The sequence below is a fragment of the Rhinoraja longicauda genome, chromosome 2, assembly GCF_053455715.1.
Source record: "Rhinoraja longicauda isolate Sanriku21f chromosome 2, sRhiLon1.1, whole genome shotgun sequence".
In the NCBI taxonomy this organism is placed as follows: Eukaryota; Metazoa; Chordata; class Chondrichthyes; order Rajiformes; family Arhynchobatidae; genus Rhinoraja; species Rhinoraja longicauda.
This window is the reverse complement of record NC_135954.1, coordinates 114,335,545-114,352,476: the sequence shown is the minus strand read 5'-3', so window position 1 is coordinate 114,352,476 and position 16,932 is coordinate 114,335,545. Positions and strand designations below refer to the sequence as shown.

Genomic DNA, 16,932 nt, shown 5'->3' with positions numbered 1-16,932 from the left:
AGCCGCTGTCTGACCCGCTGAGTTACTCCAGCACTTTTTTAAAAACATTTAAACCACTCCTAATCCATCAAATAAATTTACTGGGTGTTTTGGTAATCTCTCATAATTTAACCCTTTAAGCCGAGACTCAGTTTAATGAATCTGTTGTGGAACTGGACCTCCATCCCCATAGAGACATGTGTAAAAGGTCAGAGCTACACCTTTGTCAAAACTCATCCATATTGTTCAAGATATCTATCTAAGCTAGCCCCATTTCCCTGGGGTCCGTATCCCACTCAATCTTTTATATCCTCCATATTTCTATCTTTTAAATATGAGAATTATGCCCACCCGCCACAGTTTCCTCTGGCATCTTGTCCCATATACCCATCACCCTATGTGTGATACAGTTGTCCCTCGGGTTCCTTTTAAATGGGGTGGCACAGAGGTAGTGTTGCTGCCTTACAATGCCAGAGACCCGGGTTTGATCCCGACTACGGGAGCTGTCTGTACGGAGTTTGTACATTCTCCCCGTGACCTGCTGGGTTTCCTCCGGGTGCTCTGGTTTCCTCTCCCATTCCAAAGACGTACAAGTTTGTGTGTTAATTGGCTTCTGTAAATTGTCCGTATTTTGGAACTAGTGATCGTTGGTCTGTGCAGACTCGGGCCAAAGTGCATCGGGTTATGGGGAGAAGGCAGGAGAATGAGGTTGAGAGGGAAATAACATTATGACCACCGACGAAGTGAATAACATTGATTATCTTGTTACAATGGCACCTGTCAAAGGGTGGGATATATTAGGCAGCAAGTGAACAGTCAGTTCTTGAAGTTGATGTGTTGGATGCAGGAGAAATGGGCAGGAGTAAAGACCTGAGCGACTTTGACAAGGGCCAAATTGTTATGGCCAGACGACTGGGTCAGAGCATCTCTGAAACGGCAAGGCTTGTGGGGTGCTCCCGGTCAGCAGTGGTGAGTACCTACCGACAGTGGTCCGAGGAGGGACAAACCACAAACCGGCAACAGACAGGGTGTTGGGCGCCCAAGGCTCATCGATGCACGAGGGCAACGAAGGCTATCCCGTCTGGTCCAAACCGACAGAAGGTCGACTGTGGCACAAGTCACAGAAAATGTTAATGGTTGTCACGGGAGGAATGTGTCACAATACACAGTGCATCGCACCCTGCTGCGTATGGGGCTGCACACGGAGGACCAACAGCATATTAGGCAGGTGGGCACAATGTTTTGGCTCATCGGGTCATAATGTTTTGGGTGATCGGTGTCGGAAAGCCATGATTGATTGGCAGGGTAGATTTGGTGGGCCGAAAGGCCTAATTCTTCTTCCTAATTCCTGTTTCTGCACTAAAACTAAATATTTCCACACTCGCCTTAAATCTATAGCCTCGAATTTTGGACGCAAATTGTTTGCAAGTGTTTTGTATTGAGACCAAAAGTGGTACTGGCAGCAATGCAGCTCCAATGCAGATTAACAGGGACCCAGCAGCAAACCCCAGTCACCTGGCAGTAAAGCTGATCAGCAACGTAGTCCGGCTGGAGGCTAACTGTATGATGTGTGCCTCCAGCACACCACACGTGGGGCAAACTGCAAACACGCTCTGGTCCACGTGTCTTTTACTGGGAACTTTGGAGAGAGGGCAGGAGTTAAAACAAAAACAAAAAGCCAGCGCAGATGCTGGAAACACTCAGCAGGTTCTCGAGCCGAGCATTGATCCCGACCCGAAACATCACCCATCAATGTCTTCCACAGATGCTGCCTGACCCGCTGAGTTACACTCGCACTTTGTCTTCCACAACTGGGGGTGCCAACTTCCCCACTCCCAAATAAGGGACAAGGTGACGTCACCACCCCGCGCCCCACGTGACCTCACCCAGCCGGCGGCCACGTGCTCCCGCTGCACCAAAGGCGACCGCCCAGACTGGGAGACGGGTTGCTATGCAACCTCCATTAGGTGGAACCCGGGCCTACAGCGCCCCCCGGGCCTAATACGGTTCAAGGGCGGTCCCGTATGGCACAAACCAATTTAGCCCAAAATACAGGATGTCCCGGCTAATACGGGACAGTTGCCAACCCTATCCACAAGAGACTGAGCTGATAAGAGAGGTGTATAAAATCGTGAGGGGAATAAATAGGGTGAATGCGCAGAGTCTTTTAATCGAGGCAGAGGAATCAAGAACCAGAGGACATAGGATGAAAGAGAGAAGGGAAAGATTTAATAGGAACCTGAGGGACAACCTTTTCACTCAGAGGGTGATGGAAAAAACTGCCAGATAGACACAAAATGCACGGGTAGCTCAGCGGGTCAGGCAGCATCTCACGAAAATGGATAGGGATCCTTTGGATTGATTGTGGGGGGTGGGGAGGGGTTAGGAGGGAACTAGAAGCAAGAAATAAAACCAGGACAAATCGGGGCGGGCAACAGACGACCTCAGGCAAGGAGGTTATAGACAATAGACAATAGACAATAGGTGCAGGAGTAGGCCATTCAGCCCTTCGAGCCAGCACCGCCATTCAATGCGATCATGGCTGATCACTCTCAATCAGTACCCCGTTCCTGCCTTCTCCCCATACCCCCTCACTCCGCTATCCTTAAGAGCTCTATCCAGCTCTCTCTTGAAAGCATCCAACGAACTGGCCTCCACTGCCTTCTGAGGCAGAGAATTCCACACCTTCACCACCCTCTGACTGAAAAAGTTCTTCCTCATCTCCGTTCTAAATGGCCTACCCCTTATTCTCAAACTGTGGCCCCTTGTTCTGGACTCCCCCAACATTGGGAACATGTTATCTGCCTCTAATGTGTCCAATCCCCTAATTATCTTATATGTTTCAATAAGATCCCCCCTCATCCTTCTAAATTCCAGTGTATACAAGCCCAATCGCTCTAGCCTTTCAACATACGACAGTCCCGCCATTCCGGGAATTAACCTAGTGAACCTACGCTGCACGCCCTCCATAGCAAGAATATCCTTCCTCAAATTTGGAGACCAAAACTGCACACAGTACTCCAGGTGCGGTCTCACCAGGGCCCGGTACAACTGTAGAAGGACCTCTTTGCTCCTATACTCAACTCCTCTTGTTACGAAGGCCAACATTCCATTGGCTTTCTTCACTGCCTGCTGAACCTGCACGCTTCCTTTCATTGACTGATGCACTAGGACACCCAGATCTCGTTGAACTCCCCCTCCTCCTAACTTGACACCATTCAGATAATAATCTGCCTTTCTATTCTTACTTCCAAAGTGAATAACCTCACACTTACCTACATTAAACTGCATCTGCCATGTATCCGCCCACTCACACAACCTGTCCAAGTCACCCTGCAGCCTTATTGCATCTTCCTCACAATTCACACTACCCCCCAACTTAGTATCATCTGCAAATTTGCTAATGGTACTTTTAATCCCTTCGTCTAAGTCATTAATGTATATCGTAAATAGCTGGGGTCCCAGCACCGAACCTTGCGGTACCCCACTGGTCACTGCCTGCCATTCCGAAAGGGACCCATTTATCCCCACTCTTTGCTTTCTGTCTGTCAACCAATTTTCTATCCATGTCAGTACCATACCCCCAATACCATGTGCCCTAATTTTGCCCACTAATCTCCTATGTGGGACCTTGTCGAAGGCTTTCTGAAAGTCGAGGTACACCACATCCACTGACTCTCCCTTGTCAATTTTCCTAGTTACATCCTCAAAAAATTCCAGTAGATTTGTCAAGCATGATTTCCCCTTCGTAAATCCATGCTGACTCGGAATGATCCCGTTACTGCTATCCAAATGCTCAGCAATTTCGTCTTTTATAATTGACTCCAGCATCTTCCCCACCACTGATGTCAGACTAACTGGTCTATAATTACCCGTTTTCTCTCTCCCTCCTTTCTTAAAAAGTGGGATAACATTTGCTATCCTCCAATCCACAGGAACTGATCCTGAATCTATAGAACATTGAAAAATGATCTCCAATGCTTCCACTATTTCTAGAGCCACCTCCTTAAGTACTCTGGGATGCAGACCATCAGGCCCTGGGGATTTATCAGCCTTCAGTCCCATCAGTCTACCCAAAACCATTTCCTGCCTAATGTGGATTTCCTTCAGTTCCTCCATCACCCTAGGTTCTCCGGCCCCTAGAACATTTGGGAGATTGTGTGTATCTTCCTCAGTGAAGACAGATCCAAAGTAACGGTTTAACTCGTCTGCCATTTCTTTGTTCCCCATAATAAATTCCCCTGCTTCTGTCTTCAAGGGACCCACATTTGCCTTGACTATTTTTTTCCTCTTCACGTACCTAAAAAAACTTTTGCTATCCTCCTTTATATTATTGGCTAGTTTACCCTCGTACCTCATCTTTTCTCCCCGTATTGCCTTTTTAGTTAACTTTTGTTGCTCTTTAAAAGAGTCCCAATCCTCTGTCTTCCCACTCTTCTTTGCTATGTTATACTTCCTCTCCTTAATTTTTATGCTGTCCCTGACTTCCCTCGTCAGCCACAGGTGTCTCTTACTCCCCTTAGAGTCTTTCCACCTCTTTGGAATAAATTGATCCTGCAACCTCTGCATTATTCCCAGGAATACCTGCCATTGCTGTTCTACCGTCTTCCCTGCTAGGGCCTCCTTCCAATCAATTTTGGCCAGCTCCCGCCTCATGCCTCTGTAATCCCCTTTGCTATACTGTAATACCGACACTTCCGATTTTCCCTTCTGCCTTTCCATTTGCAGAGTAAAACTTATCATGTTGTGATCACTGCCACCTAATGGCTCTTTTACCTCTAGTCCCTGAGAGGCCGATCGATCGTTGTCCAGGGACGGTGTGTGCCCAAGAGGGATACGTCAGTGCAAACTATGGAACTGAATGTTAGTGAAGGATGGGGAGGGGGATGGGAAGAGTGAGAGGAGGGTGAGGGACGCGTTTAGAAAACATGGAAAATAGGTGCAGGAGGAGGCCATTCGGCCCTTCGAGCCAGCACCGCCATTCATTGTGATCATGGCTGATCATCCACAATCAGTAACCCGTGCCTGCCTTCTCCCCATATCCCTTGATTCCACTAGCCCCTAGAGCTCTATCTAACTCTCTTTTGAAATCATCCAGTGAATTGGTCTCCACTGCCCTCTGTGGCAGAGAATTCCACAAATTCACAACTCTCTGGGTGAAAATGTTTTTTCTCATCTCAGTTTTAAATGGCCTCCCCTTTATTCTTAGACTGTGGTCCCTGGTTCTGGACTCCCCCAACATTGGGAACATTTTTCCTGCATCTAGCCTGTACAGTCCTTAAGACGTGTTTGTAGGTTAGGACCTTATATGGGAAAACTGACTTTGTTCCAACTCTCAGCCATATAAGGTCCTAACATGCTATTGTTCAAGGTTTTTAGTTGGTGTGGTGTTTATTGTTTATGTTCTTTATACATTTGTGTTTTTGTCTCCTGAAGACGAGCTGGAACATTCTGCGGTCTAGGGCTACTGATTACTACTAGCTTTAGCAAGCTCAGCATTTATGTGATTACGTAGCCTCAAGCAGGTGTGGGAAAGAAAGTGAGAGAGCCTCTAGCATGTGCCTAGCACACAATGCTGCAAAGCTTATGCAGAATATAGTGGCTGAAACAAAGGAAAAAGACAGATCTCCACATTTTCAGCAAAATGGTCATTGAGTCTGCACTTTGTCTCACCGATGCACTGGATGGAGTAGATAAGGTTCAGGAGGTTCCTGTGAACCCTGGTCTCACCTGAAAGGATACTGGGGTCCCTGATGGAGTCAAGTGAGGTGTAAGGACAGGTTCCAGACCAGGTAGTTGAGATAGTTACTATGACAGCATTTAATAGACACTTGAAGACACAAAGTTATGGTGTAACTCAGCAGGTCACGCAGCATCTCTGAAGGAGAGAGATATGAGACGTTTCAGGTTGAGATTACATTTCTAACTTGCGAACTGTGTTTTAACTGTGTTTTAACGAATGGTTCTCATAAAAGGGAACCTGTTGTAACCTGGGCGGGTTCTGTAGGGGCTACTGAGGGGAAAAATGACACCAAGTGCTAGAAAAACTCAGTAGGTCATGCAGCATCTCGACCCGAGACGTCACCCATTCCTTCTCTCCAGAGATGCTGCCTGTCCCGCTGAGATACTCCAGCATTTTGTGTCTACCTTCGTTTTGAAACATTGCTTATCCGTGCGTCTGAAGAAGGGTCACGACCTGAAACGTCACCTCTCCATGTTCTCCAGAGATACTGCCTGACCCAGAGTTACTCCAGCACTTTGTGTCTTTTTTTGTAAACCAGGATCTGCAGCTCCTTGTGTCTATATTGGGCTATGGGGATCAGTGTGACTTCCCTCTCACATATTTGGCTACGACTCTCAGATCCACTTGAATGACTACAAAGCTGGCATGTGTAGTGAATCAAAAGATTTAAGTTAAGATTTAACAAAAGCTTCTCACTGTACCTTGGATCATGTGATAATAAACTAAACTGATTTTACATCTGCTATCAGACTAAGGGATATCAGTGGCAGCTTCATTGTATGTATGCACAATGCAAAAATAAAATCTGAGGCAGTGCAAGGTATATAATGGCCAACTTTGCCACCTTGTTCAGCACTTTAGGGTTGCACAGTGGTACAGCAGTAGAGTTGCAAAGACCCTGGATCCTGACCATGGATGCTATCTGTATGGAGTGTGACCACGTGGGTTTCCTCCGGTTTCCCTCCCACATCCCAAAGATATGCCAACTCCAGAGAGTTTATGCAGGTTTATAAATTAATTGTCTTCCGTAAATTGTCCCTAGTGTGTAGGATAATGCTAGTGTACAGGGTAATCGCTGGTCGGCACGGACTCGGTTGGTCGAATGGCCTTTTGCCACCTTGTGTCTCTACACTAAATGAACAACTGACGTTGCTGCCTCACCCAATGTTGCGGTCCAATAACTCTTTGACTTTGACCTGTTCAGCAGGAAGATTTCCTTCTTCCGGGTCTGTCCAATCAAACAGGTTCCAAAATCGACATCTTCAGTGGAGACCTCGAAGCATGGCAGAAAGAAATGGGCATGGAGGGGAATGAGCTGCAAGAGGAAGCCAGGTCACATCAATCACCCACATAGCTTGTTCTTTTCACAATCACAATCAATCACAATCATACTTTATTAGCCAAGTATGTTTTGCAACATACGAGGAACTTCATTTGCCATACAGTCATAACAATAAAAAGCAACAGATCACACAAACACATTTTAACATGAACATCCACCACAGTGACTCCTCCACATTCCTCACTGTGATGGAAGGTGAAAAAGGTTCACTCTCTTCCCTTCTTTGTCCTCCAGCGCCTCGAACCTTCCGTTGACAGGACGATCGTGACTCCCGTAGCTGGCGGCAGGCTTCCTCGTCGGGGCGATCAAGCTCCTGCATCGGTGGGGGAGGGGGATCTCAGCTCCCCACGACCGGCGATCTACCCGGGTCGGGACTATCGAACCTCGTGCAGCTTGCAGCTCCCGACTTCGGTCTCTACCCGAGACTGCCAGCTCCTTGATGTTAAAGTCCGCAGGCCGCGGTTGGAGCATGGATCCCAGGCAAGGGATCGCAGGCTCCGATGGTAAGTCCACGGCCCGCGGTGGGGCTCAAAGTCAGTCCCGGGCAAGACCGCCAGCTCCATGATGTTAGGCCACAGATACGATCCTTCGCATCTCCACAAGGTAAGAGATTGAAAAAAAAGTTTCACCCAACCCCCTCCCCCACCCCCCCACATAAAACAAACCAGAGAACATTAACACGGGCTTTTAAAACACACTAAAAATAACAAAAAAAGGACAGATGGACTGTAGGCGAGGCTGCCATCGCTGACAGTGCCACCTGGTGGAACATGATTACATTACAACCACATAATAGACTTTGTGTCTCTTCCCCAGCATCGTTGGAAAACAGGTCAGCAGGTGAGACTGACCAAGAGGACACAAGGTGTCGGAGTAACTCAGCGCAGGTCAGACAGCATCTCTCTAGAACATGGGCAGGTGATGTTTCAGGTTGGGACCCTCCTGCAGGGTCCCTACCCCAAACGTCACCTATCCATGTTCTTCGGAGATGCAGCCTGACCCACTGAGTTATTCCAGAGCTTTCTACATTTAAATTCAGGGACAGTTTCTTCCCAGCTGTTATCAGGGTACTTTGAAGTTCACAATAAAATGGGCCAAAGTCAGCATGGCCTTGTGAAGGAGAGGCCTTGTGAAGGAGAGGCCTTGTGAAGGAGAGGCCTTGTGAAGGAGAGGCCTTGTGAAGGAGAGGCCTTGCTTGACAAATTGGCTAGAATTCTTTGAAGAAGTAAATAGCGGTGCAGACAAAGGAAAGTCAGTAGATGTTGTTTACTTAGATTTTCAGAAAGCCTTTGAGAAGGTGCCACACGTGAGGCTGCCAAGGTAGATGAGAGCCCACAGCTGCCAGTCACTGGCGGAGCTCTGCAGGGCTCGGTGCTGGGGCTGCTACTCTTCACGTTGTATATTAATGATTTGGACGAGAGGATTGAAGGCTTTGTGGCCAAGTTTGCAGGTGATACACTAATAGGTGGAGGGGCAGGTAGTGTAGAGAAAGCAGGGACTCTGCAGAAAGACTTGGACAGGTTGGGAGAGTGGCAGAGAAGTGGCAGATGGAATATAGTGGAGCAAAGTGTGGAGTCATACATTTTGGTAGCAGGAATAAAGGCGGAGACTATTTTTTAAATGGGGAGAGAATCCAGAAATCGGAGGTGCAAAGGGACTTGGAAGGATTCCCAAAAAGTTAATCTGCAAGTCGAATCAGTAGTAAAGAAAGGAAACTCAATGCTAGCATTTATTTCAAGAGGGCTTGTGTACAAAAGCAGGGATGTAATGCTGCGGCTCTATAAGGCGCTGGTAAGGCTGCATTTAGAATATTGTGAGCAATGTTGGGCCCCATATCTGAGGAAGGATGTGCTGGCTCCGGAGAGGGTCCAGAGGAGGTTTACAAGAACGATCCCAGGAATGAGTGGGTTAACCTATGATGAGCGTTTGTCGGCACTGGGCCTGTACTCGCTGGAGTTTAGAAAAATGAGGGGGGGACCTCATTGAAACATACAGAATAGTGAAAGGCTTGGATAGAGTGGATGTGGAGAGGATGTTTCCACTAGAGGGAGAGTCTAGGACTAGAGGTCACAGCCTCAGAATTAAAGGACGTTCTTTTAGGAAGGAGATTAGTAGAAATTTATTTAGTCAGAGGGTGGTGAATCTGTGGAATCCGTTGCCACAGAAGGCTGTGGAGACCAAGTCAGTGGATATTTTTAAGGCAGAGATAGATCGATTCTTGATTAGTAGAGGGGTCAGGGGTTGTGGGGAGAAGGCAGGAGAATGGGGTTAGGAGGGGGAGATAGATCAGCTATGATTGAATGGCGTAGTAGACTTGATGGGCCAAATGGCCTCATTCTACTCCTATTCCTTATGACATACAGTACCCCCATGTCCCCCAACCTCACAGTTCCCCGGCCCTGCACTGCCCATTTCTATCTCCTTTTCAAATTCACAAGCAGGATTGCTTCCCAAATCCACAAATCCACTGCCCATTGGTTCTGCCTGCTCCTGGCCCATCAAACCCCTCACACAAATCCACTGCCCATTGGTTCTGCCTGCTCCTGGCCCATCAAACCCCTCACACAAATCCACTGCCCATTGGTTCTGCCTGCTCCTGGCCCATCAAACCCCTCACACAAATCCACTGCCCATTGGTTCTGCCTGCTCCTGGCCCATCAAACCCCTCACACAAATCCACTGCCCATTGGTTCTGCCTGCTCCTGGCCCATCAAACCCCTCACACACCATCTTGATTCATCAACTCGGTAGAAACATTGGTGTCCATGTTACAGTTGTCCTCAATCAGGAGATTTCAGCTCGAGATTTGAAAACAAATGTCCATGGGCATCTGATAGCATCATGGCCAAATAAACTGAATCAAAGTCAATGAACTATTCTTCTCATGCATGCAGTTGATAAATCATTCGACTGTGTTTACATGAGCACATGCTGTAAAATGGATTAAAACTATAGTCTCCCTTCACTATGTAATGATCTTGTTACCCCCTTGTCCAATCCTAATCAAGGACCAGTCTCAATCTGGCCATTCACTCTTCTCACCTCTCCCTTCAGGCAAGTGGTACAGAAGTTTGAAAACATACAGTGCCCTCCATAATGTTTGGGACAAAGACCCATCATTTATTTATTTGTGTCTGTCCTCCACAGTTTGAGATTTGTAATAGAAAAAAAATCACATGTGGTTAAAGTGCACATTGTCAGATTTTATTAAAGGCCATTTTTATACATTTTGGTTTCACCTTGTAGAAATTACAGCTGTGTTTAGACATAGTCCCCCCATTTCAGGGCACCATAATGTTTGGGACACATGGCTTCACAGGTGTTTGTAATTGCTCAGGTGTGCCTCCTTAATGCAGGTATAAGAGAGCTCTCAGCACCTAGTCTTTCCTTCAGTCTTTCCATCACCTTTGGAAACTTTTATTGCTGTTTATCAACATGAGGACCAAGGTTGTGCCAATGAAAGTCAAAGAAGCCATTATGAGACTGAGAAACAAGAATAAAACTGTTAGAGACATCAGCCAAACCTTAGGCTTACCAAAATCAACTGTTTGGAACATCATTAAGAAGAAAGAGAGCACTGGTGAGCTTACTAATCACAAAGGGACTGGCAGGCCAAGGAAGACCTCCACAGCTGATGACAGAAGAATTCTCTCTATAATAAAGAAAAATCTCCAAACACCTGTCCGACAGATCAGAAACACTCTTCAGGGGTCAGGTGTGGATTTGTCAATGACCACTGTCCGCAGGAGACTTCATGAACAGAAATACAGAGGCTACACTGCAAGATGCAAACCACTGGTTAGCTGCAAAAATAGGATGGCCAGGTTACAGTTTGCCAAGAAGTACTTAAAAGAGCAACCACAGTTCTGGAAAAAGGTCTTGTGCACAGATGAGACGAGGATTAACTTATATCAGAGTGATGGCAAGAGCAAAGTATGGAGGAGAGAAGGAACTGCCCAAGATCCAAAGCATACCACCTCATCTGTGAAACACGATGGTGGGGGTGTTATGTCCTGGGCATGTATGGCTGCTGAAGGTACTGGCTCACTTATCTTCATTGATGATGCAACTGCTGATGGTAGTAGCATAATGAATTCTGAAGTGTATAGACACATCCTATCTGCTCAAGTTCAAACAAATGCCTCAAAACTCATTGGCCGGCAGTTCATTCTACAGCAACAATGATCCCAAACGTACTGCTAAAGCAACAAAGGAGTTTTTCAAAGCTAAAAAATGGTCAATTCTTGGCCAAGTCAATCACCCGATCTGAACCCAATTGAGCCTGCCTTTTATATGCTGAAGAGAAAACTGAAGGGGACTAGCCCCCAAAACAAGCATAAGCTGAAGATGGCTGCAATACAGTCCTGGCAGAGCATCACCACAGAAGACGCCCAGCAACTGGTGATGTCCATGAATCGTGGACATCAAGCAGTTATTACAAGCAAAGGATATACAACAAAATACTAAACATGACTACTTTCATTTACATGACATTGCTGTGTTCCAAACATTATGGTGCCCTGAAATGGGGGGACTATGTATAAACACTGCTGTAATTTCTACATGGTGAAACCAAAATGTATAAAAATGGCCTTTATTAAAATCTGACAATGTGCACTTTAACCACATGTGATTTCTTTTTTCTATTACAAATCACAAATTGTGGAGTACAGAGGCAAATAAATAAATGATGGGTCTTTGTCTTTGTATACTCAGCTGTTATCAGGCAACTGAACTGTCCTATAACCAACTAGAGAATGGGTCTGACCTCCCATCTACCTCATTGAGACCTATAGACAATAGGTGCAGGAGGAGGCCATTTGGCCCTTCGAGCCAGCACCGCCATTCAATGTGATCATGGCTGATCATTCTCAATCAGTACCCCGTTCCTGCCTTCTCCCCATACCCCCTGACTCCGCTATCCTTCAGACTATCTTTAGTCACACTTTACTGGACTTTATCTCGCATGAAGCATTATTCCCTTTACCCTGTATCTGTGTACAGTGGACAGCTTGATCATAATCAAACGTTGTCATTTTTGCTGACGGATTAGCACACAACAAAAAGCTTTTCACTGCACCTGTACACGTAATCAGATGTACAGCACTTTGGTCAACGTGGGTTGTTTTTAAATGTGCTATACAAATAAAATTGATTTGACTTGACGTGACAATACAAAACGAAACTAAACTTCAGACCTGCATTCAAAGCACCCACTTCACCACTTCAACATATCTTACAGAGTCCCTCCTTCCCTATGCCCCTACTCGAGCGCACAGATCTTCTGATGCCGGCCTGTTAGCCACTCAACGCCACAGCAGTAAGATAACTGGTGAAGCAGCTTTTTTTCAATGACGCCCCCAAGCTGTGGAACACCCGTCCCAGTGAGTGAGACACGCCCACTCAGTTGACATTTTTAAACGGCAGTTAAAAACATATCTTTTTACTCAAGCTTTTAACTGATTTTACTTCCTTTGTTCTTTTGCACTCCCAATTTTACATTTTATATCTTTTTCTAAAACTCTCGTGTGTTTGTTTGTTTGTTTGTTCCTGAACTACAGCCAAAACGGTACACGATAGTGCGACAATTTCAGGTCCACCTTACTCACCGTTGTCCCTTTGGTGCTAATGGAAGAAGTTTCATTGAAAATTTAAATCTATCTCCTATGGAGGGAGGGGGGAAGGAGGGAGGGAGGAGGGAGGGAGAGGGGAGGAGGGAGGATAAAGGGGGTAGAGGGGGATGGAGTGGGGGGGGAGGGAAAGGGGGAGTAGGGAAGGGGAGGAGAGGTTGCTGCACCAATGCAGGAGAGGTTTGGGCCCAACGGGTCCACTTGGTCTAGTTTTTATATAAATCTGTGCTTTGTATGGCCCATGTCCTTACTGTTTTAAATTGTATCTTTGATTAGACATGTGTTTCTTTTTGTGGAAAGCACTTTGGGCTGCATTCAATTGCATGAAAATTGCTATATAAGTTTAGTTTAGATACACAGTGCAGAAACAGGCTCTTCAGCCCACCGGGTCCGTGCAGACCAGCGATCCCCACGCATTAACACCATCCTACACTCACAAGGGACAATTTTTACATTTGCACGTTCTCCCCGTGACCTGCGTGGGTTTTCTCCGAGATCTTTGGTTTCCTCCCACACTCCAAAGACGTGCAGGTTTGTAGGTTGATTGGCTTGGTAAATGTAAAAATGTTCCCTAGTGGGTGTAGGATGGTGTTAATGTGCGGGGAACGCTGGTCGGCGCAGACCCGGTGGGCCGAAGGGCCTGTTTCCGCGCTGTATCTCTAAAACTAAAAACTAAAACTAAAACTAAAAACATGGCAATTATAAACCTAAACCTAGAACAGCATGCTGGATGTGGAGAGGAATCTTACCTGTGCACTCTTGTTGTTGTACTCAATCACCAGGTCCTGCTTCAGCACCAGTTCATGTTCCTCCTTCATGCACACATTCCCCTGCAAACTCAGCAGCTCCCATGAAGCGCAGAATGCCACAGTGACCTGGAAACCAGGAGCCAAACCTCAAGAGACTTTTATAGAATTTATAGAATTATGGACAATAGGTGCAGGAGGAGGCCATTCGGCCCTTCGAGCCAGCACCGCCATTCATTGTGATCGTGGCTGATCATCCACAATCAGTAACCCGTGCCTGCCTTCTCCCCATATCCCTTGATCCCACTAGCCCCTAGAGCTCTATCTAATTCTCTTTTAAATTCATCCAGTGAATTGACTCCACTGCCCTCTGTGGCAGAGAATTCCACAAATTCACAACTCTCTGGGTGAATTTTTTTTTCTCATCTCAGTTTTAAATGGCCTCCCCTTTATTCTTAAACTGTAGCCCCCGGTTCTGGACTCTCCCGACATTGGGAATATTTTTTCTGCAGTAGCTTGTCCAGTCCTTTTTATAATTTTATACGTCTCTATAAGATCCCCTCTCATCCTTCTAAACTCCAGTGAATGCAAGCCCAGTCATTCCAATCTTTCCTCATATGACAGTCCCACCATCCCGGGGATTAACCTGGTGAACCTACGCTGCACTGCCTCAATAGCAAGGACGTCCTTCCTCAAACTAGGGGATCAAAACTGCACACAATACTCCAGATGTGGTCTCACCAGGGCCCTGTACAACTGCAGAAGGACCCCCCGAATCGCAGGGCTTGGGTCGGCCCGCCGTGGACCTTTCACTGTCCGGCGCGGCGCTTCAATGTCGGGAGCCCCGACTGCCCCGATGTGGCAACTCCAACAGCCTGACCGCGGGAGAAGACGGCAGGGGAAGAGAAAAGACATTCTGGCCTTCCATCACAGTGAGGAGGTGACTCACTGTGATGGATGTTTCTTTTGTTTGATGTTGGTTTATGATTGTATGTGTTATTGCATATTTTTATTGCTTATTTTATTGGTTTTATTGTTGAACTGCGGGTAATTTTTCATTTCACTGCACATTTATGTGTATGTGACAAATAAATTGACTATTGACTATTGACTTTACTCCTATACTCAAATCCTCTCATTATGAAGGCCAACATGCCGATAGCAAGGATGTCCTTCCTCAAATTAGGAGACCAAAACTGCACCCGATACTCCAGATGTGGTCTCATCTGGGCCCTGTACAACTGCAGAACGGCCCCGTTACTCCTATACTGAAATCCTCTTGTTATGAAGGCCAACATGCCATTAGCTTCCTTCATTACCTGCTGTACCTGCACGCCAACTTTCAGTGACTGGTGTACGAGGACACCTAGGTCTCGCTGCACTTCCCCTTTACCTAATCTGACACCATTGAGATAATAATCTGCCTACTTGTTTTTGCCACCAAAGTGGATAACCTCACATTTATCTACATTATACTTCATCTGCCATGCATCTGCCCACTTACTCAACCTGTCCAAGTCACCCTGCAACCTCCTAACATCCTCTTTGCAGTTCACTGCCACCCAGCTTTGTGTCATCCGCAAACTTTTATTGTTAAATATCCCAAACCGGAACAATGAAATTCTTACTTGCAGGTTTGTAGTCAGTCAAGAGTCAGCAGATATTATTCACAATAATATAATAAACAACAACAAAAAGTTCAATAAATAAAACAAACACGCCCCATACAAGCACCTCATATTTTGCAAGGAGGTTATGTTCTTGAAGAGCAGTGCGTAATTAAACATATACATGACCAATCTCAACGCGTTATTCCCAAAATAGCAAGTGCATAAATGAACAAGCGGGTTATTTAAAATAATAAGAGCATAAATTAGACTTTGGTATTAATTAAACAAGCACGTTATTCAAAAAGTGCATGAATCAAACACGGGTAAAATGAAAGGATGGCGGGAATGTCATATGTTGAAAGAATGGAGCGACTGGGCTTGTATACACTGGAATTTAGAAGGATGAGACGGGACCTTATTGAAACATATAAGATTATTAGGGGGTTGGACACGTTAGAGACATGAAACATGTTCCCAATGTTGGGGGAGTCCAGAACCAGGAGTCACAGTTTAAGAATAAGGGGTAGGCCATTTAGAACTGAGATGAGGAAAAACGTTTTCACCCAGAGAGTTTTGAATCTGTGAAATTCTCTGCCTCAGATGGCAGTGGAGGCCAATTCTCTGGATGCTTTCAAGAGAGTTAGATAGAGCTCTTAAAGATAGTGGAGTTAAGGGATATGGGGAGAAGGCAGGAACGGGGTACTGATCGTTGATGATCAGCCATGATCACAGTGAATGGCAGTGTTGGCTCGAAGGGCCGAATGGCCTCCTCCTGCACCTATTGTCTATTCCTATTCTCCAGAGATGCTGCCTGACCTGCTGAGTTACCCCAGCATTTTGTGTCTATCTTCTCGTTAGGCTGAACTCCACACTGTAACATGGAGACACAAGTAACTGCAGATGCTGGTTTAAAAAATAAACACAAAGTGCTGGAGTTACTCAGCGGGTCAGGGCAGCATCTCTGGAGGAGGAATCACGGTGGAGTACGCGCCCCAAACAGCATCAAAGATACTGAAGTGGAAATGGTTGAGAGTTCCTTGATGTTATTATGACCATTGATCTGTCATGAATCAACCACATTGATGCCACAGGCTCACCAGCACCTCTACTTCGTGAGAAGACCGAGGAAATTTGGCAAGTCTCCACCAAGTCTCACAAACCTCCACAGATGCACCATAACAAAATTAGGCATAGGTGACATTTCTAGTCGAGACCCTTCTTCAGACTGAGAAATTTGTACCCAATGCCCACTGAATGTATTGAAGACCAGGTACTTACATGCATGTGCTGTTGCGGGAGTAACAAGAGGAACTTTACGTTCTCCTCCCGGTCGCTGTTTGAAGATTTCAGGGTGTTTTTGGGGTCCACGTCCAAGACACAGAAGGGAGATTGCAACAAGAAGTGGAAGCACAGCGGGGTCTCCGTGTCGTTGCTCAGTTTCAGGCCTCGCGTCTTCAGGGTTTCTCTCTGTCTCTGGGTAGAGACGGGGGATTTAAACAATTACTTTCTCAGAGAGAACGAACCATAGTCATAGCAAACCAGAACACCCAGTGCAAACCCACGTGGTCACAAGGAGAACGTACCAACCCCACACACAGACAGCACACGAGGCTATGTCCAGACTCGGGTCTCTGGTGCTGTAAGGCAATGGCTCCACCAGCAGCACCATTGTGAGGGAAAATAACTGCAGATGCTGGTACAAATCGAAGGTATCACAAAATGCTGGAGTAACTCAGCGGGTCAGGCTAAAGGAGTGGGTGACGTTTTTGTCATGGGTGACGAGATCTGGGTGTCCTAGTGCATCAGTCACTGAAAGGAAGCATGCAGGTACAGCAGGCAGCGAAGAAAGCCAATGGAATGTTGGCCTTCATAACAAGAGGAG

The 16,932-nt window shown here is 46.3% G+C and overlaps 1 protein-coding gene across 7 annotated transcripts in view; it reads right to left on the bottom strand.

Moving 5' to 3' along the window:
- dlec1 (DLEC1 cilia and flagella associated protein) overlaps positions 1 to 16,932 on the bottom strand; it is a 149,781-nt gene that overhangs the window by 2,091 nt on the left and 130,758 nt on the right. For 5 of the 7 annotated variants that reach the window (XM_078429930.1, XM_078429947.1, XM_078429939.1 and 2 more), the window contains 4 exons: positions 16,329 to 16,523; positions 13,444 to 13,569; positions 6,884 to 7,037; positions 1,495 to 1,618 (listed from right to left, as the gene is read on the bottom strand). In XM_078429930.1, the coding sequence (XP_078286056.1) occupies positions 1,495 to 1,618; positions 6,884 to 7,037; positions 13,444 to 13,569; positions 16,329 to 16,523 (599 nt within the window). The remainder of the gene's footprint in view (positions 1 to 1,494; positions 1,619 to 6,883; positions 7,038 to 13,443; positions 13,570 to 16,328; positions 16,524 to 16,932) is intronic. The other 2 variants (XM_078429957.1, XM_078429894.1) reach the window with 1 other exon arrangement.